Genomic DNA, 27,968 nt, shown 5'->3' on the forward strand with positions numbered 1-27,968 from the left:
TATGAAATCCACAAACTCGACTAAAACTCTGCAGATTGTCAACTTGACAAAGGCCTGCATTTTTAGGCAAGTGAGCCAGCACAAATCCATGCTTAACTTGTTCAGTTCAGGAAACTGTTAACACCGTGGTCCCAGCCATGCTCAGAATTATCCAAGAGCTGGGCCTGAGCCAAGCCATGGCTGAGTCGCTCAGGATGCGTGTTTTAAAGCGATCGAGTGGCACAAGCCCCAGCCATGCCGTGTGTGCAGCTAACCCAGAGCCACATCTCCCTTGTAGAATAGTCGGGCAACTGGCTAAGCAGGATCAACCGTGTAACATGAAAGAAACTAAACACTCAAATAAACTCAAATGACTAACAACATGGCCCTCAGACGACTGAAATAAACCAAGCCGATGACATTTCACGTTGGCAGAGGGAGTTTACGACATGCGGTGCAAGCGGCGCAGTGAGCGGCGCACTCGGGCGATGCCGTTTACCCGCTTGTCGATGTCTCCGTGCTGCAGCTGCACGAAGCGGGCGGAGATGGCCGCGATATAGCTCTGCTGGTTGGAGAAGGCCACGCGCCCAGCCCCCTTCGGGTACTTCAGCTCAGGGTCGGTGTCGATGCCAGCATAGCACACGCCCCCGTACAGCCGGTCCATGATCATCGCCAGCTCGACTGCGTGAGGAGAGCGCGTCCGGACGCACGATGCACACGCGCATGAGCACACATGGATAGCGACTCGGTCAATCCACCGCTGGATGAGGGCCTCCCTACGCGATGCCGGGTCAGGAGCGTTATTTGACCAGAGGAGGCTCCGAGTGAATCGGAATCCGTGCCGAAAAACGCGCGGTACAACCCGCACACGCAATGGCTTTTCTTTACAGAAAACATTAGCCTACAACGGTAAACATTTTCTGCTGTAAAACGTTAAAGTGGATTTACGGACAGCACCCTGCTCAACTGCTTTTTATAAGCCACAAAGTCTATATTCCTATGTCAGGGGTGAGGCTGACGAGAGGACAACCACTCATGACGTCCCCCATAAAGCGGCACTTACTTTTATCAACCCTGGAGAAAAATTAATTGCCGAGTCGACCCCTGATCGAGATTTTAACTCGTGACCTTCAGATTGTGATCCGAGCGCTTGCTTCACTATGCCTCGTGCTTGTATTTAGATTACGCCGCATAGCCAATGACTACAGCGGTTAAGTGATTATGGTCCCTTCTTCAACACCACCACCCGCGTAACCACTTTGAGGCTGTAGCCCAATGAACAAGCAGCTATTGTTATATCTCCCCGATGTGTTTTCGGTTTGTACCGTATGTTATTCAGCATGATGTCCGACATTTTGCTGCACGCACTGGTAGCATATCCAGGAACTGAATTAAATTTCCTGGAGTGCAACGTCGGACGTCGTGGCAAAACATGCAGTAAATATTTGAAAACACGTCTAAGGAACTATACAGAGCAAACAAACACCTATTCAGTTGTACGAGTTCGTTTAAAATTTGCATCGGACAGCCTTGGAGACACTGGGTTCTAGGTTCGTATTTGCGAGATTAGGGGATTTGATTTTTGAAATTGCGTATTTGAGTTGCGTAATTGACGTCACTAAAACACGGCAGGGGGGGGGTGGGAACAACGAGCGAGCAGTGATCCGAGCGCGGCTGAAGCGGTACTCACTGGCTCGAAGCGGGCGAGGAACCCCTCCCACGAAGATGGTTTTGCGTGGGTCCAGGGGCTGAGAGCCGTCCATCACAAAGTCACTGTCGCTTAGATTCCATGGGCGAATTTGCACCTGCACGCCGGGCGAAAAGGGACGCCACAGTCGGCAGGCACATCCATTTCCATTTGAGCCCTTAACATTACGTGCGTTACGTTGGCCGATTGGGCGAGGCGAGCGAGTGGAAATGTGGAATTGCACCTGGCCACAGTGAATTTGTTAATCTTGGACAATTTAGGATGTCGGTGACATATTGGTCTATGTAACAGTTTATTGTTAGGATACAATGCAATGTCTGTTCCAGTGTCATTCTATGGGTCTACTATTAGCAAGTCTAATGTTAGTCTATGGACCAATGTTGGTCTATGGACCAATGTTAGACTACGGGCCCGATATTAGTTTATAAGTCCAATGTTAGTCTATCAGTCTAATGCAAATGGATAATGGAAGGGAGTCCAATTATAATATTAGTCTACGGACCAAATACTGTTTCCCAAGTCCAATGTTATCCTATGGGTCCAATGTATGCTCATAAATCCATTATTATTCTATAAGACCAATGTTCGTCTATGGGTCGAATGTCCATTTGGACAGTAAACAAGGCACAGATGATCCGTACACGATATAACAAAACCAGACTCGTAATTTGCGTACACACACGACTACAGTTTCCACAATCGCAAGCAGCACAAGATGTACGGCGATTTCACGCCTTTCCAATTTCACACACTGACAGAAATGTCAGGTGGACAAGATTTATGCCGCGGAGTAACTCGCCCCCCCCCCCCCCCACATCAGTCACGCTTCCCGGGTTCCGCAATTGCACCACGCCGCGGTAACCCCTCGACCCGCGATCCATGCGACCGCTTTGATGGCTTCTCTGATTGGTCTAAGCCGAGCACCGAAGCCGATGAGAACACAGGCCATCCCTATTGGGAAGACACGTGCTCAACACGGTGGGGCTGGCGTGCCCCACTTACTCACGCGGCCGGCACCAGAGGGAGTGCAAATTCTGGTGACACGGGCGAGATCATGGTAGTTTGTAAATTACAACCAAATGGTTCATGCCTGCACATGTAACAGTGATTTAAGAACGTCTTTTGCAACGTGCGTCGATTCATCTTAGCGGACAGATTCTCCTAAGCGGCTGGCAGATCAACATCCCCATATTTTAGGGCCTGAAGCATTGATGATTGTGCATTTTTGAATTACATGACGATTTCTCAGCATGTTCTAATTTATATGTAGAAAAAAAAAACATTGTAGTGGACACCAATGCAGTTCATTAGAGGCTTGTTCACTATTTAGTTTAAAACGTCGAGACATTTTAAAATACTAAAATTGAGTATTTTGGAAACTAAGTCTTCCCTGTTGTAGGGAGGCATCATTTTCAGTCTAATTCAATTGGACATAATTCACTTAGATGCAGAGAGAGCATCGCTTCCTCTGAGGAACAAGGCAATTTGGGTTTCTAAAATGGGCACATGGGCCTGCCATATGAGCAATTATTTTTTTTACAAAGAGAACATTGCTTATTAGTGCAGCATTTGGTGACACCTATTAGCCAAATTCCAGGATAAAAAAAAATCTAAAGTGCAAATGGAAATGAAACCTAATTAAACTTGCTGAACGTGTGCATTGACAAAAAAATACAAATTATTGCTAAGCCTTTCCCTACAAAATTATATGTAACATTACATTTAGCAATGATAAATCAGAATGATCTTCTGAGTGGCCATTTAAATATAAAGACTTTGTTTAAATACACTGCAGTATTATGAAAACAAGTTGCACAACCTTTCTGTTTGTGCTTCTCATGTCACGTGTTTTTGTGGGATTCACATAACAGAATAAGTGCACTGTTACACTAAACTGAACGAACAATGCATTCATGGGTGCAAGCACGCTCATGGAAAGATCTCAAAATGTTTTGGCATATCCTTGTGTGTTTCTATATATTTATATAAATACCCACACGTATAAATGCACACAAAGCACGGGACAAGCACAATAATCATCATGTGATTACGCCCTCTGGCCAGGGAATAAACTCGAACTAAACCAAGTTAGGCTACACACACGCACACATTAACATTGCAGCCCCCGGCCTTAACGTTAATATAACAGAGAAAAACCTCAGCCGCACAGCGTCGAATGGCAAACACACACACACCTACCGGTTTGTCTTTAATGGTGGGGCTGGACACACACAGATAAAGCTTGTCTTCCTCCTTAATGCAGGCGTCGATTAGAGCCTGCACCGAGCTCTCTTCCTGGAAGAGCAGAAATGCGTATCCTGCAGGGGGTGAGGAGGGAAACAGCCAAACACAAAAGCCCATTAACAACACGCAGGCCGCCCCCTCTGCGCACACTTGTTTACCAGCGCGAAATATAAAAGGGGCCCCCCCCCCTCCACTTTCTGAAAGCTTCGTTCACTTCCGAAGGCTCATTTGTGAATAGGTGCCAGATGCTGCTGCTTACATGAGGCTATAAAAAATTCAACGGCCCATATTTCACCCCTCCGTGCCGGAGTGCGTTGAAAATAAAGGGAGGTAAATTATCAGGAGGCAACCCAATGTTTCTTTATCGACCATAATGGAGAATCTAACATCTGGCCGTTTTCGGGCAGCGGGCAAGCAAAGCAATTTGGTTATTTGACAAAGCCTACACCGAAGCCTGAATTTATTAACTTTTCGCTCCAGATTGCCCAGTTGCCAGGGTCCTCCCCCGGCAGGGCTGCTTTGCATGGAGGCAGAGGTTCAATTCCTGCAACCGACCATTGTGCCAGGAAACAGACATTGATCACAGGACTGTGGGAGACAGCAGCAGCTGAGATCGGCCTTCATCCAGCAGTGGATGCTAATGATTATATTCATGAGATTAGACTACCGTGCAACATGTTCAAAACCCATATTTAAAATGTTAAAATAATCCACAGCTAAATTATGAATAGTAAATATACTCCATAACTACAGAAGTCCAAGTGCTCACATTAAAATGTTAAATATTTATTATCTCAATAGTTTGTCACCTGGTTAAGCAACAAATACAGATATAATTGATCAACAAAATGGCATGACCTCTTTAAAGTGATAATCTTTCGTTCATAAAAGTAGTGAAACCACTAAACAAACCAAGCTCACACGCAATTTTATTTCTTGCAGCTGGTCACATTCTCGGATGTAAACATCTACTGGAACGTTAAAACCAGCTGTGGCCTCAGGTGTCGTGTGAAGGTGAATGAGCAATGGGCCATGAAGGACAGACCCTTTAACACCAAGTCCTCAAGAGCGAAGGGGTTTGAGCCATGGTCATTTCTCACTCCGACCCTTCCGCATCACAGGCCGACCCCCTCCCCCGCCCCTTTTTAAGCATTCCAATAAAAAAACGAGATTAAGGCCCAGAAATGCAGCTCGGTCTTTGGTCACGGAAAATCGGCACACGCGTGAAGCCGACAACGCTAAGTTGCCGCAAAACCTGGTGGGGATTCTGGGATGTTCCGACAATCGTGCAAGGTCATGATGCACGGCAGCGCGACCCAACGTGACGAGATAACCTAGCACCAGGCTCCCGGTACTATGACGTGAGGGCCATCGAGTCTGCAGTGGCAGGGTGGGGGTCACGCAGTCAGCAAACACGGGGGCAATGCCTGCCCCCAAGAGTGCACTGCGCTGACAGTTGGCCACACCATTGGCTATGCAAATCAACAGCCTTGTAAAATCTGCAGTGCCCTAAAGCCTTACCTAATGCCAAATTTGCCTACCAGTTGCGGTAGTTCTCAGCCTGCCACCTTGTATACCGACCGCATTACTTTTCTCGGGTTTACCTTAGGAATGGTATGTTTTCATCACGAGTGTTATCTAAGACAGGCACTGCATTATATATATATATTTTTTTTTTATGAGAAGTCAACAACGGCTGTCCTGGAGAAGGAATGGTCCTCACCCACAGCAATGTGGCATTTCTATGACTGACTTAGGGCCACCAACAGAAAGGATCAGTGTCTGAAGCTTGTTTAAGCAGAGGGCTTGTGTTTTTGCACATAATTGATATCTGATTTACATATATACACGTAAATCAATTGTTTGAATTGCGAGTACGTGTAAAAATCAATAATTTTACGTGGAAGAAAATGTACACGAGTTTTTAATTAAATTGGGTGTAGCTTCTATGACGTGTGACTTGTAATGCACCATCAAGGGAACCGGAGAGCCATCCCGTGAACCAAAGAAGCCCATTGCTTTTCGATTTAAAGCTTTCGTGACTGCAGGGAGGGATTCATCTTCTTGGTTCTTTCGGTAAAGTCACGTAGAATGGAATTCGTGACTTTACCGAAAGAACCAAGAAGATGAAGCCCATTGCTGCTGCCTGTGGGCAGTTGCTCATCGCAGTTTTTGCAAGGAAAGGCACGCGCAGCGGGAATGCGAAACGGATGACTGCACTCACAAGAAACGAGAGAAATTAGCAGGGTGTGCACGACGGAAGTTTACCCACTAGATGGCAGGAGAAGCCTCGAAAATTTGCGGAGTGCTTTCCAAGTGTTGTCGCCGTCACCCACAACAACATCCTTATCACATCTCTCGCACGCCCACACACGGATGCACTCGTTTTAGATTCACGCAAAAAAAACGAGAACTGCTGTAGCGCGTAATGCAATGGTGACAAGGTGAGGTTTTGGGTCACGGCGTGACCCCAAGGGTCATTGCGACCGGGCCTGCGTTAACCCGTCCTCCAGTGCGCTACATTAAACAGGGGGCCCCCGCTCTTGTCACGTAATAGCACACGTGCAGTCAAAGACAGCAGCACAGCTGTTTCGCTCTCCACAACGCGGGCGTTTGTACGATTCAAATTCAGCAGATTTAGAACACATGTTAAATTATTTTACGGATACATTATTAACATTACATACACGTATTCGGGAGGGTCACGGGTTAAGATGTTTGCCAAACTCCTTATTTGCACGTCTGAGGAGACTGGAGTGGCTGAAGAAAACCCAAGCAAGCAATGGATAACACCGTAACCCTACTTGCTGCACTGCCTCTTACAGGTACCTCATTGCCCTACAGGTAGGCGTGTGTCAAGCACAATGCCTGCATTTCTGGGTGATCAAAAGCAACAGCCACCACAACACAACAATTTAAGATCACCTACTGGAAATCTGGCCCATTTATACCGCATTGAACGCTGGTGTTCTTTCTTGAAGGGTGGCCAGCCAAAACATTCATATATCATCTTCAATTTCTAGAGACGTTTTCCTTCCCATTTTTAACAGGTTACACATGAATTGTCAAAAGCTAGAGAATTTTATATTTGAGCCACATCATTTGCGGACTGTATGCAGCACTCAGCCAGCATGCTACAAACTGTACATTACTTAAACAAGGGTCCCTCCCTTCCTTTCTCAAGTGGTTTCTCTAAAATTAATAAGACACACAAAACTGGCATGGGTTGCAACGGATCCACCCACCGCCACCTACGTACATGCTCATGGCGTCTCTTCGTTCACCCTCCTCTTAAAGGGCCACGACCTTTGAAGCGCCACAAGGCACCGCAGAAGAAATGTTTTACGAACAAACAAAAAAAGCACAGAAACCATAAAAGAACATTTCGTTGCTTTCCCTGCGTCGGACCGTATGGTGATAAATGAAAATTCATGTAGCGTACATGCCTCTGCTGATGAATCCCGTAAGATACCGCATTCCCCCAGCACATTACTGCCAAATCTGATGGGATTTTAACTTGCTCCACGCTGAATAATGCATTATGCAAAGTATTTTGTTCTTGTGCGTCACTCACAAGGTGCATTATCCTGACCGAGTCGGCGGTTCCAACAAAACGTACGTGCGCAGCGTTTAATCAATCTTGTTCGGCAATCCGTCTTGGCGCAAGTGTAAATAATGGGATTTTCAGTCTGCCCGGTCTATAAAGAGTTATAAAATGGGCAGGCGCTGCTTGAGAATGCAGCCAGAAATTTCTATCCGGCCCGGGTTTATGGAGCGGATAAATCAATTAAGACCGGGCGACAGTGCTGCCCACTTCCTCGTTTTGGGAGCCTGGCGGGCGTCCCTCTCATGGGTCTCTCCCCCCCCCTCCCCCATCTCCAGCAGGCGCTGGAGAAGCAGTTCTGTCCAATTACGTCGTGAAAATCCAGCCGCCGTCAGGCCACTTGGAGATAAATGCGTACCTGGAATCGTGCGTCCCATCTCCGAGGTAGACAACCCCCACCCCCGCCCACCGCGCCCGTAGAGGAGGCACACACTTGCCTTGCCGATAAGCATTATGCATCATGCTTTGGAGCCCATTAATCAGCCGATGGGAGACGTTATGTAAATGAGCGTAGGGAGAATAACGGTTTAATGTTGGGGCTGCATTGGCAACAGACGCACTGAAAGTTTCGTCGACGTATTAACAGCAGCGGATTGGGGAGACCTTCAGACCTTCATTGAGCAGTGGACCGACTGATCATGGCTGATGATGAAAATGAAAATAAAATGTGCAAATATGTTTCTATGCATAAGAATTATTTTCCTAAATGAAGGTCAGAAATTTTTATTGAGTAAAATAGAATATACACAGACAATAATCATCTCGATTTATACCATGACCGCATGAAAACTAAACAGTATATTTGTATAGGTATATAGGCTCCATCATTGTGGAATTGTACAAATCGAGACATTTCTCTCGTTATATTTTTTAGAAAGTCAAATAAGCTCCATGTTCCAAATGGGCAATCGGGAGATCTTTATCTCCATCAATGGCAAGGGGTGGAAATTCCACTTTTCCATGTCAAGTGCCCGTTTATCCAAAGGAAAGCCACTGCTGACAGCACACGAAGCATTGCCCAGTTTATCGACTTCAGCTGTGCTGCGTTAACCATCAACGGGGATGTTCACCCACGAGCTTCCTATTGCGAGTCACGTGCTCAAAACCGCAACGCCACCGCCCCGGCTGGACAGCATCTGCCCAATAATAGCAGCAAGCTGTAATCTAATACAGTAATGACATATGAAACGCCTTTTCACAAAAAGAAAAACCAAACAAACAAATACGGCGGTGTGTTCCACGATGCTTTTTGCTAGTCACGGATGCATCACAAAGACAGCAGGCTGTACATTGCACCTGCCAACCAAACAAGTGGTCAGAGGGAAATAAGTGCGGGGAGCTGTGTGTGTGTGTGGTAGGGGGCGGAGGTCGGATGCTGGGAGTTGCCACGCTGCGGAACATCTGTTCATCTGATCGTGCCTTGTCTGGTTAAAGGATACGATGGGCCACTGGTACCGGTGCTCGCAATGTGCATGTATGTGCACGTAACGGTTAGCGCATTGCGTTGCGAACCCAGTGACCAGAGTTCAATTCCTGCCGACGGCCAAGACCAGTGACGATTATCTGAACCGGTCCTGGGTCGACTCAGCCTCAATGAGTACCTGGGTGCAGTGTGTAAATATCGCTTACTTGGGAGACAACTATGGCCGGGGCATGGTGTTGGCTACCTACTCCCGTGTGCTGTGCCGACCTTCATAGGTGCTCGATAATAGCACTTGCCCCAACAGTGTGTCAAGGCTATACGGGGGATCTTTGTCTCTGCGCAAGAAAATGATGGGGAGTGGTGGGCGGTGGTGTGGTTGGTGCACAGTGCTCTGAACCCAGTCAGCTGGGTTCGATTTCTGATCGTGGCTGATATTAGTGGCGATCATCCAAACCTGGCCATGGGGAGACAAAGACTTGGGGTGTTGTCCACACCATCACCTCACTCACCACGCAGGCCTTCATTAGGTGCCCACTAACAGAATTTGCCCCCAATATAGAGCCTTTGACATACTGCCCCAACAGTCTGTCAAGGGTTATACATGAGAAAGATCTATTCTTTGAAAATGTAGCGATTCAGCTAAGCAGTGGAGTGGTGTTTTGCACCATTTCGTAAATATTTTTTTACACTGATTACAAGAGTGTATTAACATGGATAACCTGCATTTTTGTTTAAGACAACTGTTGGGAAAAAAACCCTTCCTTTTGCATAACATACAAAAAAACATATCAAAGCATATGTACATTTGTGAGTCCGTTTTCAGTTAGTCATTAAACTAATTAAATAATTTAGCAAATGGCAGATAGAATACTTAAGACTGCCAAACATTTATGGCAGCTGCAGCGGCTACGTCCAGCAGCAACGCAAAACGCTTAAGCACCCAAAAAGTGAAATCGCTTCTAAGATTCTACAAACCCTCCCAAATGCTGTTATTCTAGATCGTAGAAAAAACCTAAAAAAAACAATCATGACACCACAGCTACTACCACTGCACCATTGTACGTTTGTTTTGTTGCTATATCGCCTTACGGTTAAAGTGCTGCGGATATTTTTGTGCCGAGCGCGGAAAATCACCAACGCGACGGTGAATGAGCTGCGGGCGCGGTACAGCGCGTTCGTCATCAGCGGCGGCGCAGGTCCCCCAGGCGTGAGCAAGCAAGCGGACAAACGAGCGAGTGGGCCAGCGAGTGGGCCAGCGAACAAACGGGCCAACGAGCGGGCGGGTGAAGAGGTGAACGTGTGAGTGGGTGAACGAGCAAGCAGGCGAACGAGCAAGCGGATGAACAGGTGACCGAGCGGGTGAAGGGATGAACGTGCGAGCAGGTGAACGAGCGAGCGGGTGAACAAGAGAGCGGGCGAACGAGCAGGCGGGTGAACAGGTGAATGAGCGAGCGGGTGAACAAGCGAGCAGGTCAATGACCAAGTGGGTGACAGAGTGAGTGGGTGAGGAAACGGGCGTGCCAAGGAGTGAGCGGGTAAGTGGGTGAACGAGCGAACGAGCAAATGAGTGGGCGAAAAAACGGCCGAGCGAACTAGCAAGATAACCCCCCCCCGCCCCCCCCCCCAATCACGTGTCCTTGGACACGGCTGCCGTGTGTGTCATGGGGGACGCTGCAATGCGGATGCTACCCGGGCAAGGTCAGCAGAGGACAGAGATTGCCGCTTGCTGCGGCAGGAGTCGCTGGGTTAAAGTCAAATTGTGTGGTTAACGAGTTGCCAGGTTAACACGTACTGGTAACCTTCGTTTACTGTGTCTATCTGACTGGGTAGTGTTGTTGATGGCGGATTTGACTTGCGATCACAAGGTCACGTGTCTACGTGCGACATGTTATTCTCTCCTCATTACCATCACATATTTCATGGCATGGTGAAGTATGGCCAAACAAGCTCCATGACTGACATGGCACGGGGGGAGTCTTTTATCCGGCAGTGGATTCACAAACGGCTGATAACTATTCTTTATAGGGCGGCACAGTGGCCAGATGTTAACAACCTCGCCTGGTATACAGTAGGTCGTGGGTTCGATCCAGACCCTGACACCTGCTGTATATTTGGAGTTTGCGTCTCTCTCTCTCTCTCTTATCATCATCACGGTGGCTATGAGATGTTAACAACCTCGCCTGGTCTACAGTAGATCGTGGTTTCCATCCAGACCCTGACACCTGCTGTATATTTGGAGTTTGCATGTCCTCCCCGTGGTCGCGTGGATTTTTCTCCGGGTTCTCCAGTTTTTCCCTCCACGTTTATAAACATGCGTTTATAGTATTTGGCTGCTATACATTTGCACACAAGCTATCATTTGTGGCCAGGTCGCTTCGGAAAAAGAGCCATATAAGCCAAATGGGCTTTACCTGAGAAAATAGTTAGTTAGTTTATATTTATCACTAAAGGTGTATGGACAAGGAGAAATGGTAGAGCAGGTACTCACTGTACTCTGCTCATGAACCTGGCCTGGACTTCACCTAGATTCACTTGACCTTAAAAATGTGAACCTGGTGGGATTTGTAAACATCACAGCAGGGGAGATAAAGGTGGCTCTGGTCACACGGCCCCTCCGTACGTGCGATGCCATCCTTAATTGGTTTTCAATCACAGCGCTCACCCGAAGGTTAAAAGGGGGGAGAGATTATCATTTTGTGTCTATGTGGCAAGCTTCAACTGAATTTTTTTTTACCGAATATTGATAAAAGTGGTCTAATTTTTGTTTTTAAAAACGATTAGTGTCGTTCAAGAGTGAAAATGATTGATATAAAACACTGCTCACTGTCCTGTCAAATTCAAATGAGGCAGTCAGCCAAAGCATTGGCACACAAAAAGCTTTTCTTTCAAACTACCGTATTATAACCTCTCGCATTATTGAGAATAATTTCACGGAACGTACCATTCATAAGCCCTTACTTTTTTTCTCCCTTTCTTTTCGCCGTGAGCCACACTTTTTGTAAATTGTTAAATAGAGCTTCGCGTGACTTTTGGAATGCGAAACTCTCAGACAATGAGCTCTGTTGATAATTGAGCCGAGCGCTGCTGAAGCACCATGCTTATCAAAGCGAGTCCGACACGTAGAGATTAGGCACGTGTGCGGAGCAAAAAAAAAAATGCTTGACTGCCCGTGATGGGTGCCCGAAATCCACCAATATTGCCTCCACGGTCTCGCGCAGACACACAAGGGAAAAACTCACGGCTGGAAAAAATTGGAAATTGGTTATCTCTGTTGAGTTTCTGCTGCGGATTTTTTTTCTCTCTCTCTCTCTCAAAGCTTTAAAGATTACATATTTGGACATTTTGAAGCCAGCTTACATGGCCTTAAGCACGCCTTTTCAAACATCAGCCGCTATCCGGAGGTGTATCGGGTTTATTTGTCGGGTACTTTATCACGGTTATTTCATCAGGAGGAAAGCCATGTAATTTTTATTTCCAAATAAACACACGTGTGTAGCCAATGATATAACGCTAAGCCTTGTGAGGTCGGTAAGGTGCCGTTAGTGAGCCCATAAGAAGGTCGGCACAGCACGTGAGGCAGTGGTGTGGCTGTCGTCGCATATTGCACGGCACATAATTCAACCGCGGTGCAGCAGTGGAGTTAGCGTAGTTGTTTGCGCATAGCACCACAAACCGGGCAAATAGTTTGATTCCCAACCATGACTAATATCAGTGGCGAATGGTATCTGAACGAGTTCTATGCCCCCTCTATCAACCTGCACTGACCAGTGTGGTAAAGTATAGTCCAAATAATACCCCGATGACCAACACAGTGTGGGGAAGACCTTCAATCAAGAGTGGATTCAGAAAGGGATGCAATCATTCAACCAAGCAAGATGTTGGCACAGGGGCTGAGTCACAATCACAGGGCTATGGCTTCAAATCCCAGTTAGTGTCTCATCTGGCTGACTATCCCTGAAGCTGCATGGAAAACGACCAGTAGCTAAAACACATTCCTGCGGAGGGAGCTGGTAGGAACGTTGGGTTGCTCGGTCAATGGCCAGGGTCAACGGCGGCGTGGTGTATTCCGCAAATATGCCCAACTGTGAGGGCGGGCACAAGTTGGCGTGAGTAGGTTAAACGTTGAGTTTTATAAGGGCACCACAGGGTGACCAGCCCCTCCCCACCCAGCCCCACCTTCCCCACCCAGCCCCACCTTCCCCACCCAGCCCCTCCCAGCCCCACCCAGCCCCTCCCCACCCTTTCCTCTCCACCCAGCCCCACCCCTCCCATTTTTGGATGCACGACGGACGAACACAATAATCCCCTGTGGGGACTGGTGGAACCAGGTGGTTCCTACCAGTATAACCATCGGAAAAATTAAGTGATTTTCAGATGGGGGGGGGAAAAAAACACGAAAAACACCCGGGATAGGTGCTCATGACACGAGGGATTTGGCCGAAGCACGGTTATGGAAAGAGAGAAATGCCGCCAGGGGAAACGGATCGTCCAGAGGCTCTGAGGGCAGTTCAAGGTGGAGGAACTTCTTCCTGGCATCTTCTGCTGTAACAGCAACAACATTCCACTGCTCTGCGCCATTGTTTATCCTGCATGAATATTTACAGTGTCGGTTTTCCCCTCACTTTACGCAGTAGTAGATGTGTTCCAAAAAAGGCCGCACAAAGAAAAAACGCACGAAACAACCTCCGCATAGAGGACACACACACACTGCAGACCGCATAGGAGTGAATTCAAACCGCGAATAATTGGGTATAAATAGCTTAGCTGCGTATACACGAAATCGCACAAATTTAACCTACATACAGTAAGAGAAACGTGTATTCACAATGCACCATCAGAAGCGTCTCCATGTTCAAACAAGTGTTGGGGAAGTGTTAATTTCCAGGAGTGGCCCCAACCCCATTGGTAAAAAAATTCCACATTCCTCTGGTCTTCCCATCCTCTGCGCTGTTGTCAACTGCAATGACATAATTCCTGCAGCCTAACCAATGACATGAAGGACAAATCACAATAGAGAAGTGCACTGCACAAATGTAGATTATTACATATTTTCGTGTCAGTCAAAAGTTAGTGTTTCTTTGCTCAAGCAAGTGTGAGGCAGTGGCTCATCTCTGCTAGCAGCTGGTGGCGAGAGATGGAAATTCTCGTCTCTAACACACGGCAGATTATTTGGTCATACTGCAGTGGCAGTGGTGCAAATGCACCACTCCACTTGTGGCCTCTGTGCTAAGAAGGGCCATTGCTCGACACGTCGCTTTATTCCATATTTTTACTTTTAAAGCAATGTTAATCAACGAATGTGTTGGGTTTTATTTAACATAACATATAGCATGACCTCTCTGGCCTTCCGAACAGGACATGGATACTCAATTTATCCACATGGAGCGATAAATCCCCAGGCCGATAGCCCTGACTGTAATTTGCATTCGTAACTTTCTTAAACTGCGAATTTTTTTTTGTCCACTGGATGATCAAGCAGAAGAAGGAACCCATTTAAAAACATGGCTGTGTAAAATGACTGCGTGTGCGCGAGGCGAGCGCATGTCCTGTTGAGGTTGGCTGGTTGTTTTTTTTACTTTGCATTGCTGGAGGCATCCCTCAAATGAATGGAGCGAGCACAGCAGTTAACCTGACGAATGCACCCACAGGCCTCGACATCCCCCTGCCCCTGCACCCCCCCCCCCCACCGGTCCCTGCCTGGCTCCAGGTTCACGCGCACTTCCAACTGCTGCCTCCTCTTCACCCCCCTCCAGGGAAATCGGCGCGCGATCGCAGGACCTCAAATAACCCGCGCGCCTACCTAGTTAGGGAGCAACTTTCTCAGCAGGCGAAAAGAAAAAAAACTTGCAAAGGGCACACCGAAACATTAACAGCACTGGGAAGATTGTTTTTAAGCCGCTGTTTGGCAATAATGGAAGCATTTTGGAGGTCATTTTTCTGGTAAAGTCAGCGGAAAGAACACTTTGTAGAAAATAAAGTAGCGCGGATTTCTGTGTAAATGCCGAAGAGCAACGAAAGATGCGTGTGGCTTAACTTTACCGAGATTGTCTTGTGGTTCTCAATAGAAACGGTGGTAGTTGGGGAACTTCAATTAGATTGCACAAGATGAATGTGTGCACTTTATATATTAATATTTATATATTTTTACAAAATAAATAATTTACAATTCACTGGTTGATGAAGGCACCCCTGTGTATGCAATTGCAAACCACGATGTGTGTTTATACCACGGTATAGGGTAGGCATTTAGTTTTTTAAAGTTAATAATATAATTTAAAAAACACATTCAAACGCCTTCACTGTGTACACATGCTTATCTTCCAGATGGACGCAGCAGAGTATGTGTGTGTCTAGCAGATACATGAAGGCAGATGAGACCCAGGTTCGAGCGCTGCTGGAAAGCGGAACTTTATAATTATAAAATTCTTGGGTCTTTCGGTAAAGTCATGTAGATAGGTTCAAAGAAAATAACAATAACAAAAAACTACGACGTTTCGATCACAACACAAGCAATCGTCATCAGGAGAAAAAAAGTTCCACTTTCCAGCAGCGCTCTATTATAATGAGAAGCAACAGATCAACAATGTGCGTAAAGAAGAAACGCATTAATCACACACCTGTCAACCCCTAATCAGTGCCTACCGTATTACAGACCAACTCAGACCTTATTGCTCACCCCGTGCCCTTATAAATCTCAACGTCCATCCTACAAAGTCCCATCACAAGGGAGAAACACAAACAAATTGTAAAAAAACATGTATTTTTTTTGCCCATATTGAAACGGCTGATGCCTTGTAGACCTGAACACTAAATTTCCCTTTACAAGAATACGGGTAAACTGTATGGGTTGACAGGTATGTAATCAGTGTGTCCTGCTGTGCTTTGGCATAGTTCAGAAAAACGGTCATTGACGCAATTATAAAACAAAAACTGAAAAGCGCACAAGGAAGCATCTGCAGATGCAAGCCTGGAATTAAACCGGTGGATTAGAGGCCATACACAGTTTTAATTACATTTATCCATATTAATAAGAAAGGCAAGCGGGCTTGGGCATGACGCGTTGCTAAGGGACGATGGACGGGGGTCAAGAATCATCACGGATTGGCAGCCCAGGAATGGAACGCGTCGATGGAGGACGAACGTGGTGGAGGTGGAGCGACGAAATCGGTGTGTATGCAGTTGCCAGGTGGGTTGCGCCGTAGCAGAATCGTGAGGTGGTGGGTGTGGCTTGGGAAGGGCCATTACTCAGCAGTGGATTGACCTTGGCTGATGATGACGACGCAATAACTAAGATGGCGTGCCATTCTCAACGCAATAACATGGCATTCAGTTGCAATAAAGAGGTGGTTATAAATAATGAATCACGTCCCAAATATTACATCAATAAATGTAAATGTCACAAGACACACATTTTTCGCATGAAAGCCCAGAGCGTACTAATGTTGCAACTTTTCGATTTAAAGCTTTCGTGACTGCAGGGATTCATCTTCTTGGTTCTTTCGGTAAAGTCACGTAGAAGGGAAGTAATAAAATATTTGATATTTATTATTTTATTAATTCCCTTCTACGTGAATTTACCGAAAGAACCAAGATAATGTTGCAACTTGTATTGTTGCAACCAATAGAAATAGTACGCATATTGTTTATCTTCAGATACAACTGAAAATTTCATATTCACAGTGTTGTAAATGCTGTTGTTGTCTTTAAGTTGTGCCAAAACAAAAAGGTGATGCGCTGTATTACGACCAACGTCTCAAAAGTAATTATTCCCCATCGTGCAAAAACGATATAGAAAAGATTATAACCAAATAAATAAAATAAAAATAACTACGTGTGGGATACCTCACACCTGAGCACACAACCAATTAAAAGACAGTGAAGATGAATTCAATACAAATCAAGCCACAAAGAGCTTTTCCTATTGGTTTCTATGCTTCAGCTCCTACAAGGTCCTTGATCCTAATTAAGTTTGGATGTCATAGATTACTTTCGCACAAAGGCGGCACGCAAAAGCTGCTCCGCTAAAATGAAAAAGCGAAAATTGCACTCATCCACGTGTTCGTCACATTTAACCGATCCCCCACCCAAAAAGCGAGAAAACAAAAGTTCGGGTGTTTCATGCGATTAAAAATAAGTGGTTTGTAAATGAGCACATCGGCTGCTGACATTTCAACACCTGTACCTCTTATCGCATCGCACCAAAAGACCGTGTGTGCAGAGCCACGATGCCGTCGCTTTAAATGCGACGCACGCAACAGTGCTCCAATGATATACAGCAGGCACGGCAACGTAACAAAGCGAGCTTCACGTCACTGGAAGCAATTTCCTATACATAGACTTCCTAAAGTGCTTTTGTTTCAAATATGCATTCTACGTACTACACACGCAAGTACGTTTTGTCAATTCACTGCTGGTTGAGAGCCTCCCCAATGCCGGTTGGAGGGTTATTTGACCATAATTCTAGATTTATTTGACCATACTTCCCTATGCAGGCTGCAGGCTTAATGAATGCAGGGAGTTATCGGCATGGAAGCACAGAAGTTTAGCAATGGATTATGCTGCAGTCCGCTACGTCTCCGAATGCAGGCCTGCTGCAAAACATGCTCTGCGTATACCGTACAGACACATGCTATGAAATTAAAGATAGATACGCGGTTCAGCCTGTTCACACGGCTGAAATAGGTTGCAACAAGGAAGCTGATAGAAACTGTATTTTTTTCCAACAGGTACATCGTTTAACTAAACAATTATTATGAACAGCATCTTCAAAAGATGGCCTGATGAAATCAACCGTGAGCAACTTCACTTAAAATAAACAATCATTCTTTTACTTATCCGCCCTAACATATTTCTGTCTTTTTACATTCCTGTTTCATTCGTGGCTGTCGTGTCCCAGAAGCTCACCATTTAAAACGAAATACAAAGAAAGCCTGAAATGGCAAATGGGAGGCAAATGATTTATATAGCGGGGCCTTTCAATTCCTCAAGCTGGGCAGATGACATACCTGCAAACAGAACGGACGGATGTTAAAGCCGCCCTACGCTGGATAAACAGCGGCAAACAAATTATTTTGGGGCGAGGTTCCGAGATGGAAAAATGAATCGATGCGAAGAATAGGCCGCGTGATTTCACAGGCGTACTTCTACACGGTCCCCGATGCCCCTGGCACAGAAATACTCCTCTGCTCCTTTTTCAGCGGTGCACCACAAGGGAGTTGCAACAATAGTCTCTCCAGTAAAGTACACTCACACACTTGTGCTCGTGTGTGTGTGCGCTAATGTCTTTGTGCGCGTGGGGAGTGATAGCGTAGTGGTTAGTGCGCCGTCAATCCGGCGACCTGGGTTAATTTCTCGCTCACGGCCAACACTAGTGACGATTATCTGAATCAGTCCTGGGCCTCCTCTATGTTGACTGTCTCAATTGAGTATCTGGTGCAGCGTGCAAACATTGGAACTCGGGAGAGACAATGGCGGCCGGGCATGGTGCTGGCCACATGCTCCCTCTTGTGCCGTGCCGGCCTTAATAGGTGCTCGCTGACAGCCCAAAAAGCCTGTTAAGGCTATACGGATAATCTTTGCCTTGTATTTACACACTCGAATGCATGTTCAAGATGTCATCGTATATTCAATGCACCTACATTTTAAAAAAACACGCAGAAAATCACGCACATTTACGCACACAACAACAAATGTAAAATATATTACGCGTGTAAGTTAAGATCGAGATTTTCAGGATGCCCAAGACCACAGCACCCGGAATGAACCCGGTGTTGTCAGACCTCGGACATGAAGCAGGCTTGGGCCTGGATAGTGCTTGGGTCACCGCCACGCATAAAAGTCGTGATAGCTTGCCGCAGGGCTAAATTATAAGCAGGGAGTATATCAGCGATATAAATTGTTGTCCTGTTTTATGCTCCAACGTCCGTGCTCCCCATCGTCGCCAAACCGCAACGACCAGCGTGGTCAAGTATGGTCAAGTGACCCCCTAACGGGCCCGCATAGTGTGGAAAAGACCCTAAAAAAACTATGCATAGCATATTCAAAATATCACCATAAATTATGTGTGTGGGCACATGTGTGTTGCATGTGCGATGCCCTTGCAATGCGTAACATGCAGTCATCCCCAGCCTTGCCTGGAGTTCCTCATCAAGCACTCAGGAGACAAAGGTGGCTGACTAAGTGGCGTAGGCCACCCATGCCCCCCATGTGTTGTACCAGGCTAAATATACACTGGCCAAACAACACCTGCCACTGCATCTCATGGCTAAGTCAGGTACCTTGGTTTCCCCCTTGTATTTTAGCCGATTCTACTGCGACGGTTGTTTTTTTCATTGAATTATAGCCCTGAGGTATCAACCAACAGACAAAAAAAAGAGTTTCTAGTTTTAACACCGTACTTGGCTTTTTACAACAAAATGAATAAATACCATTCCCTCAGCCGCCACCCCTCACCCACCGCCAGCCCCAAATGTAACCCACATAGTACGCCGAGTGAATATGCCCGTGTATACTCGCTTCACAACAGTTTCCGTAATACAGACCGCAGGTCTACAGACATTGGACCGCTGCTATCGCTAGGTGCATCTGCCCATGCTCGTGCGTTGAGTAGTTTTACACAAATATTAATAACGACAATGGATTAAGGCCACCCCCATGCTGTGTCGGTCATAGAGGCTGTTTGACCAAACTTCACCGCGTTCGTCAGCACGGGTTGCCGAAGTTGGGTGGAGGTGGGGCAACAGCACCAGGTCGTAACATCACTCGCCACCGATGAGAGCCATAGCCAGAAATCAAACTCAAGTCGGCAGGTTAAAGTTATGGTCCACTAACAACGGTGCCACCGCTCCCACTCAAGAGACCTTTATTTCATACCAGGTGAGTGGCCATTGAAGCTGAGATTTTTTCAATAGAGGCCACTAACACCACGAGTGCCCCCCCCCAACCCGCTTGCTCCACACCGACCACCAGAAGCCGCCGCCGCTACCACACCCTGCAGCGTGCACCGAGACGGGGACAGCGCCCCGCTTGTCGCCGCGGTCGCGGCGCCATCCCTCTCAGTGGGGCTTCCCTTTCTTTTGGCTTCACCTCGCTTCGGCGAGCCCGTGTCCGCGCGGGCACTGTGGGTAATGGATTGTTCTGGTTGCTGAAAAGGCGCGTGTGCCTGTGTACGCGCGAGGGCCCACACACGCAGAGCGGCACAAACAGCGGCCCCACCCCCCCCCCCCCAACTGCCATTACCGCCATACCCCCCCCCACCTCCACCTCCCTTTGGCTGGGCTGCCGGTTTTGGTCACGCAAATGATAAACAGGCATGGATAGCTAGCCTCCAGGAGGCTGCAATTCAAATGTTCTGTGCAAATTGCATTCGCTAATGCACGAGACAAGACGACACAATAGGGATGGTTTGGTTGTCACACACACGCCCACAAAGTAGGTATGAGCAATTCGCAGTGTACCGTGTTCCATATAGTGGGAATCATTAAGGCCGATGCGGCGCACTTGGGGGATATGCGGCCTGCACCATATCCCTTTCCTTCTATCCAGTGCCGATGATTAAGTCACCACACCAGGTCCTAATTCTCACTGAATTTACAAAGGGGAGGCCCAGGACTGATTCAAGATAATCAACACGGATGTTTTAACACCACCGATGGTTAACACCACTGATGTTCATTGAACCTTGGCCGCCGGTGTTTGTCGCGCAGCACGTTGACCACTACGTTACTGCTCCCTTTAAAAGGTGCTCGCTAGCAACATTTGCCCCAACAGCCTGTACGGCTCACGTGCTTGGCATCTATATTCAAATGGTAGATGCACTTGAAATATACTTTGCGGACAAATGCATAAATAATTGCTAACTATTCAATGAAATATGAATGATAATCATTCATCCAGAATGCTTTATCTTTGCAATTCCATCGAGTATGATTAACTCCAAAAGAAAACAATCTTTACCAATAGACCTTCCAGGTCAATACATGTAAAAAAAAACAAGTGGCAATCATAAAACCGGCCATTGTGTATTGATGATTGGAGATAGAATGGTTTCGCCTGGTTAAGCGATTGTCCAAGACCTTTCAAACTAAACATCGTTTATTTAATATCCTTGAAAAAAATTCCTCTTTGTAAAAAAAGCACGCACGTACAATTCTAATCACTTAACTTGCGCTTATTAAGCTTGGCAAGCTCCTAGAGAGTCTACCAAAGTCATCCATTTAGTAATGTCATATTGGCTTGCCATGTCGACACTTTATGCGGCAGGCGCTGACAGTTGTGATATTTACACAACACTCGCATCAGCGATTCCACGCACAGTGCTGGCGTAAAACATTTCTCTGGGCAACCTATGGTATTATTCCATTTCACCCTTATTAATACATTTACTTATTCCCCACATGGTTTAAACCGCTTATAAACTATTTGCCAATGGACCTTTGCCTTCCAATCCACAAAGAATCTGCAACTATGATAATTGTTTTTTTACCCTTTTATCTGGCAACAAAACTGGCACCTTTTTTTACAAGGAGTCATGTTTGCATTGACCACAATACCTGCGGTCGGAATGCAAACAAAAAACACAACTCTGATAATGTATGCACTGTCCTTGAAATTGATTGGTCCACACCCGAGACAGCTTTTCTTAGAGCCTAGTCTCACATGGTGTTGGACCAGATGACGCTAAAAGGCGCACAACTCAAAGACAATGCACCATCAGAGTATGAGAGCTCGGGGTAAGCATTTACACCAAAAAAAAGGTGTCAGTTTTGTTGCCAGATAAAAGGGTAAAACAATTATTATCGTATTTTGCTACTGGCAAAGGAGGTTCCAATGGTGTAATCTGCAACCTGTTGCAAAAACAGGGTCCATTGTTTTCCCGTGTGTTTTTCGCGATCCCAACCCAAGCGACAACATAAACACTGGTTTTTGTTTACAATTTGAAACTTTGAAACATGAATGCGTTTTATACAGGAATTTGTTTTCCTTAGCGAATCACGGCGGCCAAACTGATAAGCTCAACGCACCGTCAAAAATCCAATTCCACTTCGAAGTTCAGATGGCACTTACCAGAAGCAATCCACCCCACAAAGGCTTCTGCTCAATCTCGGGCACCAGGCAGTAAACTGGCCATCATGCCTCATAATTGTTTACCCAAATGACTTCGGTGCACACACAGAAAGGACACTTTGGTTCCCAATACAAAGCAACCGCCATCACCGTGCAATAACCATAGCTGAAATGTGCAAACTGTCCAATAACGCCACGACATATCTGAGCGAGCTGTGTACATTTTTGCGCATTACCAATTATGGGGCCAAATAACGTCTAATGAAGCCACCTCTTTGTAGTGCCTATGCACAGTTTATCCTCGTACGCTTTCGGGTCAACGCGAGTGTGTAAGTTGCAGGATGCTTTTTCGGACAGTTTACATGCAGTGGCTGTAGAGACTTGCAACAAATAAAGCGATTCCTCATTGTAGCACATCCGCCTTCAGCAGCGTTGCCCATTTGTGCCGATTCATTTGAAAACATAACTTGTCATTTTAATACAATCTTATTCTTAGGTTTTTTCGGTAAAGTCACGTAGGTAAAACATCAAAATTAATGAAAATAAAATAAAATAAAAAATACAAACAAAAATCACGACGTTTCGGAGGCAACACAAGTCTCCGTCATCAGGTGGGACCGTCGTGATTTTTGTTTTTATTTTATTTTATTTTCATTAATTTTGATGTTTTACCTACGTGACTTTACCGAAAAAACCTAAGAATGATTCCTTGCAGTCACGAAAGCTTCAAATCTAGAATTAATACAATCTCTTCCCGTTTAAGTTGAAATATTGTAAATGCTACAACTCTGTGCTGCTGCACCAGCTGTGCGATAAGTATTTGGGTTGCGTCGCGTGTTATTTAGCACGACGTCCGACGTTTCGCTCAGGCACCGTGCCAAACACAACACGCGACACAGCACAACACGAAAAACGAGGCAAACTGTGCTGCTCTGATTTAGATTTAAAGCTTTCGTGACTGCAGGGATTCATCTTCTTGGTTCTTTCGGTAAAGTCACGTAGAATGGAAATAATAAAATAATAAAAATAAAACATAATAAAATAATTCTCACGACGTTTCGCAAGCAGCCGTCCTCAGGTGAAGAACAGGTCTGTCGAGAAGACAGACCTGTTCTTCACCTGAGGACGGCTGCTTGCATTGTGGCTGCTTGCGTTGTGGCCGAAACGTCGTGAGAATTATTTTATTAGGTAAAATTTTTATTATTTTATTATTTCCAATCTACGTGACTTTACCGAAATAACCAAGAAGATGTGCTGCTCTGATTTGAAGACGTCATGCGATGTTTGTTGCCTGTGAGCATTTCCACGATTTTTACTTCATTGATATGAAAAAAACGTGTTAAGTGTATTTTAAAAAAGCCGAACTTTGAATATCCAGTCAACATACGTTTTTCTTCACAAAACTGCAATTGCCGCTTAAAGTAGAAAAGGAGTTACACATTGAGCTTCAATGTAATAACTAGTTGCAACAAATTCTGTACACGTAGATAATTTAATTGTACAAAATTATTGGTGGATAAATGGCCTAAAATGCACACAAACGTCAGTGTGCATTGTGGATACATTCAAAGACAAAGTAACCACCCAACCCCCATAGGCTTAACCGACTGTTGGGGTAACTGCTGTGAAGGCGAGCACCAGGGACTCATTTTAGGCTGTGTCAACCAAGGAAAGGCCCAGGACTGGTTAACATAATCGTCACCGATGTCGGCCGTGAGCAGGAATCGAACGGGGTTCATAGCACAGTAAGCTAACCACAACACTACTGCCTCCCAGATACATTTACACACAAACAAGCATTCAGGGGCTTATACACAAACATGCACTCACAAATACAAGCATGCTGACAGTTGCTTGTATTATTAATGTTGGAAAGAATACAAATAACATACATGCACATTCTGTTTGAAAGTAATGACTCGATCACAAGAAAAACATTGGAGAAATCAAAACTTGGCATAATCTAAAATATTAGAAATGGAAACCTCTCCTTTTGCCTTTTTTCAATCTTGTCCGCATAAAGAATTCTGTGCAAAGTCTATGCATTTCCTAGGTAATTTCTTGCTCAGTCACCAATTGAAAAGTTAAATCACACATTGTAATAGAAATCACATGAAGACCCTCTCTCCACCAAAGCAGCAGAATGAATTTCACGAACCCCTTTGTGCGATGTAATAACCGAGGAAGAAAGTTTGGGTCTCGGATGTCACTAAAAGTAGTTTTAAAAAAGAACAGGACGTTAATAACCAGTTGGAGACAAGTAAAAAGATAAAACAACCTCACTAGAGATGGCCAGGTTAGCAGCAAAGCCAATTATTCTTTATCGCGCATTGCTTGTGAACATTTGCACCTTTTACTGCTAGAAAGTTCCAAAACAATAAAACTTGACCTATTGTCACATAACAGAGCACATCTCAAACTACTTGGACACGTGCATAATTGCAGGTGCATTAGGACAAGGTTGAACAATAGTTTTCACATCGAAAGAGTCTTGCAGGGAAAGAAAGCATATCTCTATTACAGACTTTATACATAAAACATACGGGGCCCATTTGCCAATATGCATCGGGGGTGATTACTCACAAAATCCATTCCGACGCTTCCACAGAGAGACCATTACAAAATACGTGTTGGAGAATCCAATTTAAGAGTCTGAATATAAAATGGACCGGAGAGCTCATAGGCTCCGATATTGAATGCTTGGCCTGGCAATGATTGGTGGGTAATGGGATTTGATTTACATTCAGAATGCAATATGGACAATTTTATAACCCGCCCGGGTTTAGTATATGCAATTTTAACTTTTGTTGTGCGTGCAAAATTAAGACAAGGCAATATTGCAACTTTTTTTTTATTTCAGTGCATAAGTTTGGCAGGGGCACCGATTCATATACACCTTCTGTATATGTATGTTGTGAAGAGACAAGTAAGCATGAGCCGTTGACATATCGGCACACTGTTAGGCCCAAATGTGGACGCAACAGCCCTTAAATTACGGATGTCACATTGCCTCTAATTGCAGCAGATCAAATCATCGCTCTACAATGGCAATCTATCATCATCCGCCAGTCATTCCACTGCTGGATGAAAGCCTCCCCAACCCAACCACCACCTCTGGCAATCGTACAATGTAACTCCACATGGTACCTGCACACTAGCTGATTTCATCGCTCCATCTCTTCGACCGACGCTCTCTTGGACACGACAATTACCATTACTTACCATCAGAGGACATTACAGGATATTTTCCAAACTAAGTTTAACTTTCCAAATAAGTTAAACGTTTCGGCAAATATTTAGGCAGGAAAAATGGCTTAAATTTATTCCAAAAATGCGGCGGCTGTTTTTATTAGCGAGCTGCGTTTAAAATTTGAGGGAAAACTAAGTGGAGGTGAATTAAGATGATTGTGCGTGTTTAACGAGGCATAGCCGCAGAGACGGAAAAATACACGGGCAAGATCGAGGCAAGCTGCTGGAAAATAAATTCCTACGTTTTCCATGACCTCACTGTATAAAGCTGAGACTGCAAAACTGTACCTTATTTCATCATCCTAGTGTGAGAAACTCTCTCTCGCTCACTCCGGAGCATTACGATGGGCCCTCGTGATCACGGCACAATGGGGTTGGCGGGGGATTAGCGGGGACCTACTTCATGTACTGCTCTACCGAGGCAGCGTGAGATCCTCGATTCTGTGGGGGCGGCTGGTTTATTTCAGAAAGAGATAAGAAGGTGCACAAAGTTTGCAGGCTTTAAAAAATAATGATCGCTCAAAGAAACTTTCTTTACGACTACTCTTTAACCATTCTACCTTGAGAGCATTTCAGAAACTTTAAATTGACACATTTCACACTACTAATCCCCACATCCCCACAGGGCCATTAGAACAGTTGCACGGGAGAGAACTTGGGGAGCTGGCAAATAAAACCCGATGCAAATGAGGTACATCGGGGCAGCTTGTGAGCAAGCAAGGGACCGTCCATGCCCATCTCACCGTCAGGATAAGACCGACAAGCGATGGAAGTCTGCACAATATCGGCGTTGTCGCAATGGGGACACTCACCTTTAGGAGGAAAGTAGGACTTGCTCTCAGCCTTGTGGGGCCAGTCAACGACCAACATGCCAAAGCGCCGGAAGCTGGCAGTGATCTCATCTGCACAACGTTAGGCCACGGGCGGCGGAGAAACAACAGACACAGTCAGGCCGACGGACGCACAGTAGTGTCACAGACTCTTGATAAATCGCTTCGGAGTGATAACATATACGGTCTACGGCTCGTCTTTCCTCTCGTGTTTAATATCCTGACAACGGTGGGGGAACGGTCAGCATTTGTGTGGAGGATGTCGAGCTAATAATCCGATCTCAGCCCCATTTATGGAGAACATTATGAAAGCAGCGTGCCAAATACTAATGTGCACGGACATTAAAGATCCCATGACATTAGATAAGTACCCAGACTGCTGTGAATTACAAGAGGCTTGGCCAGTGGTTTTGGAGGGGTTGGAAATTGGCAGGTGGGGAACCATTATAACTGTTGTCAGAATGCCTAGTAGGTATTCTGACAACAGGATTGCTTTCAAAAGGTAATGCTGCTGTATCACACATATCACGAGTCATGCCATTCTATTCTGCATAATGTGAAAAGGAATACAATACAGACACATTTATGTACTGTCAAATGTGGTGATGACAATGACACCCATGACAAGGGTTATGGGGATTATGATAGAAATAATTTTGATGATGACGATGGCAATGGTGATTGTTACGTGGCAAGAATTATTATACCAACGATGATAGTGTTGGCATCGATCGTGTGGACGTAACAGATATTACTGCGCGATGAAAACAATGGCGACGACCGTGATGACGGTCATTGACAGAGGCGATTATTCCTATCATGTTTTTGTATTGTTTGTTGTTGTAACGTTCTGACCTGCCCCTACTGGACACATGTGAAAAAGAGCTTCTTAGTTCATCGGATTCCCTCCAGTCTCGTTAAATATTATTATTTCGATTCTGAATGGCATCAGTGACGACGGGTATAGCGACGACCCCCCCAACGGACGACTCCGATGACAACACTCGACATCGATGCGATGACGGCGACAGTGACAAGACCACGCGCGGCCCACCACCCCAGCGAGTTACCTTCGTCGATGTCGGGGGGCAGGCCGCCCACAAAGACCTTGCGGGAGTAGCGCTCCACGTGCTCTCCGTTCTGGCTGCGTGGAGAGCAGCGCGACGGGGAGCTGAGGCTCGAGGCGGCCGACTGATCGCCGTGGCCGTCGTCCAGGAAGCCGTCCTCCAGCGGGAAGAGCGAGGAGCGGCCTGTCGCACACAGCCGGCCCACTCTCACCGTGACGGAGCGCAGCTGCAGGGGGGCTCCCCCTCGCCCAACGTCTCAAACGCCCGTGTGTAATACGTGGCCACGCTGTATGCTTGTATGGTCCTATTGATGGCTCATTCCGTACCCAGCATCCGATAAGTCTGAATGATATGCCACTAATCTGCATGTACAACTTTCACAATAACCAAACACCTGTGTAATATGCGGCAAAGCCAAAGGCTTGCAATGTATGTATGTGTTACAAAGGGTTACCTCTGAGCCAACAATTGAAACGTCTACATAATAAATGGATGATTATCATGAAAGTCAGAAACATATAAGTGGCTAGTCTGCACGTATTTATGTATGCATGCATGTGTGCATGTGTCCTTGTCAAGAGATCTCCTAGACAGCTCCTCCAATTCCAATGAATGAAGGGTCATTCGAAAGCTAACGATGTATACTTGATGTGAACAAGGCGAAAGTTCGAAAAAAAATAACCTTTGGCCAACAAATTTGGTTTAACGGCCCCAATGCCGCTTATCCGCCCTGGTGTCACGAGGCCGACTGCGAGACATCAGCCCCGTTGGGGAGGGAGGGGGGTGTGGAGGGTTGGGG

General features: G+C 45.9%; 1 protein-coding gene across 4 annotated transcripts in view; it reads right to left on the reverse strand.

Moving 5' to 3' along the window:
* Nucleotides 1-27,968, reverse strand: part of LOC144717665 (cytoplasmic polyadenylation element-binding protein 2-like) — a 95,763-nt gene that overhangs the window by 7,412 nt on the left and 60,383 nt on the right. For all 4 annotated transcript variants that reach the window (XM_078593204.1, XM_078593203.1, XM_078593206.1 and 1 more), the window contains 5 exons: nucleotides 27,173-27,352; nucleotides 26,085-26,174; nucleotides 3,887-4,005; nucleotides 1,670-1,784; nucleotides 479-660 (listed from right to left, as the gene is read on the reverse strand). In XM_078593204.1, the coding sequence (XP_078449330.1) occupies nucleotides 479-660; nucleotides 1,670-1,784; nucleotides 3,887-4,005; nucleotides 26,085-26,174; nucleotides 27,173-27,352 (686 nt within the window). The remainder of the gene's footprint in view (nucleotides 1-478; nucleotides 661-1,669; nucleotides 1,785-3,886; nucleotides 4,006-26,084; nucleotides 26,175-27,172; nucleotides 27,353-27,968) is intronic.

Source organism: Lampetra planeri, chromosome 4 (assembly GCF_965212315.1).
Source record: "Lampetra planeri chromosome 4, kcLamPlan1.2.h2, whole genome shotgun sequence".
In the NCBI taxonomy this organism is placed as follows: domain Eukaryota; kingdom Metazoa; phylum Chordata; class Hyperoartia; order Petromyzontiformes; family Petromyzontidae; genus Lampetra; species Lampetra planeri.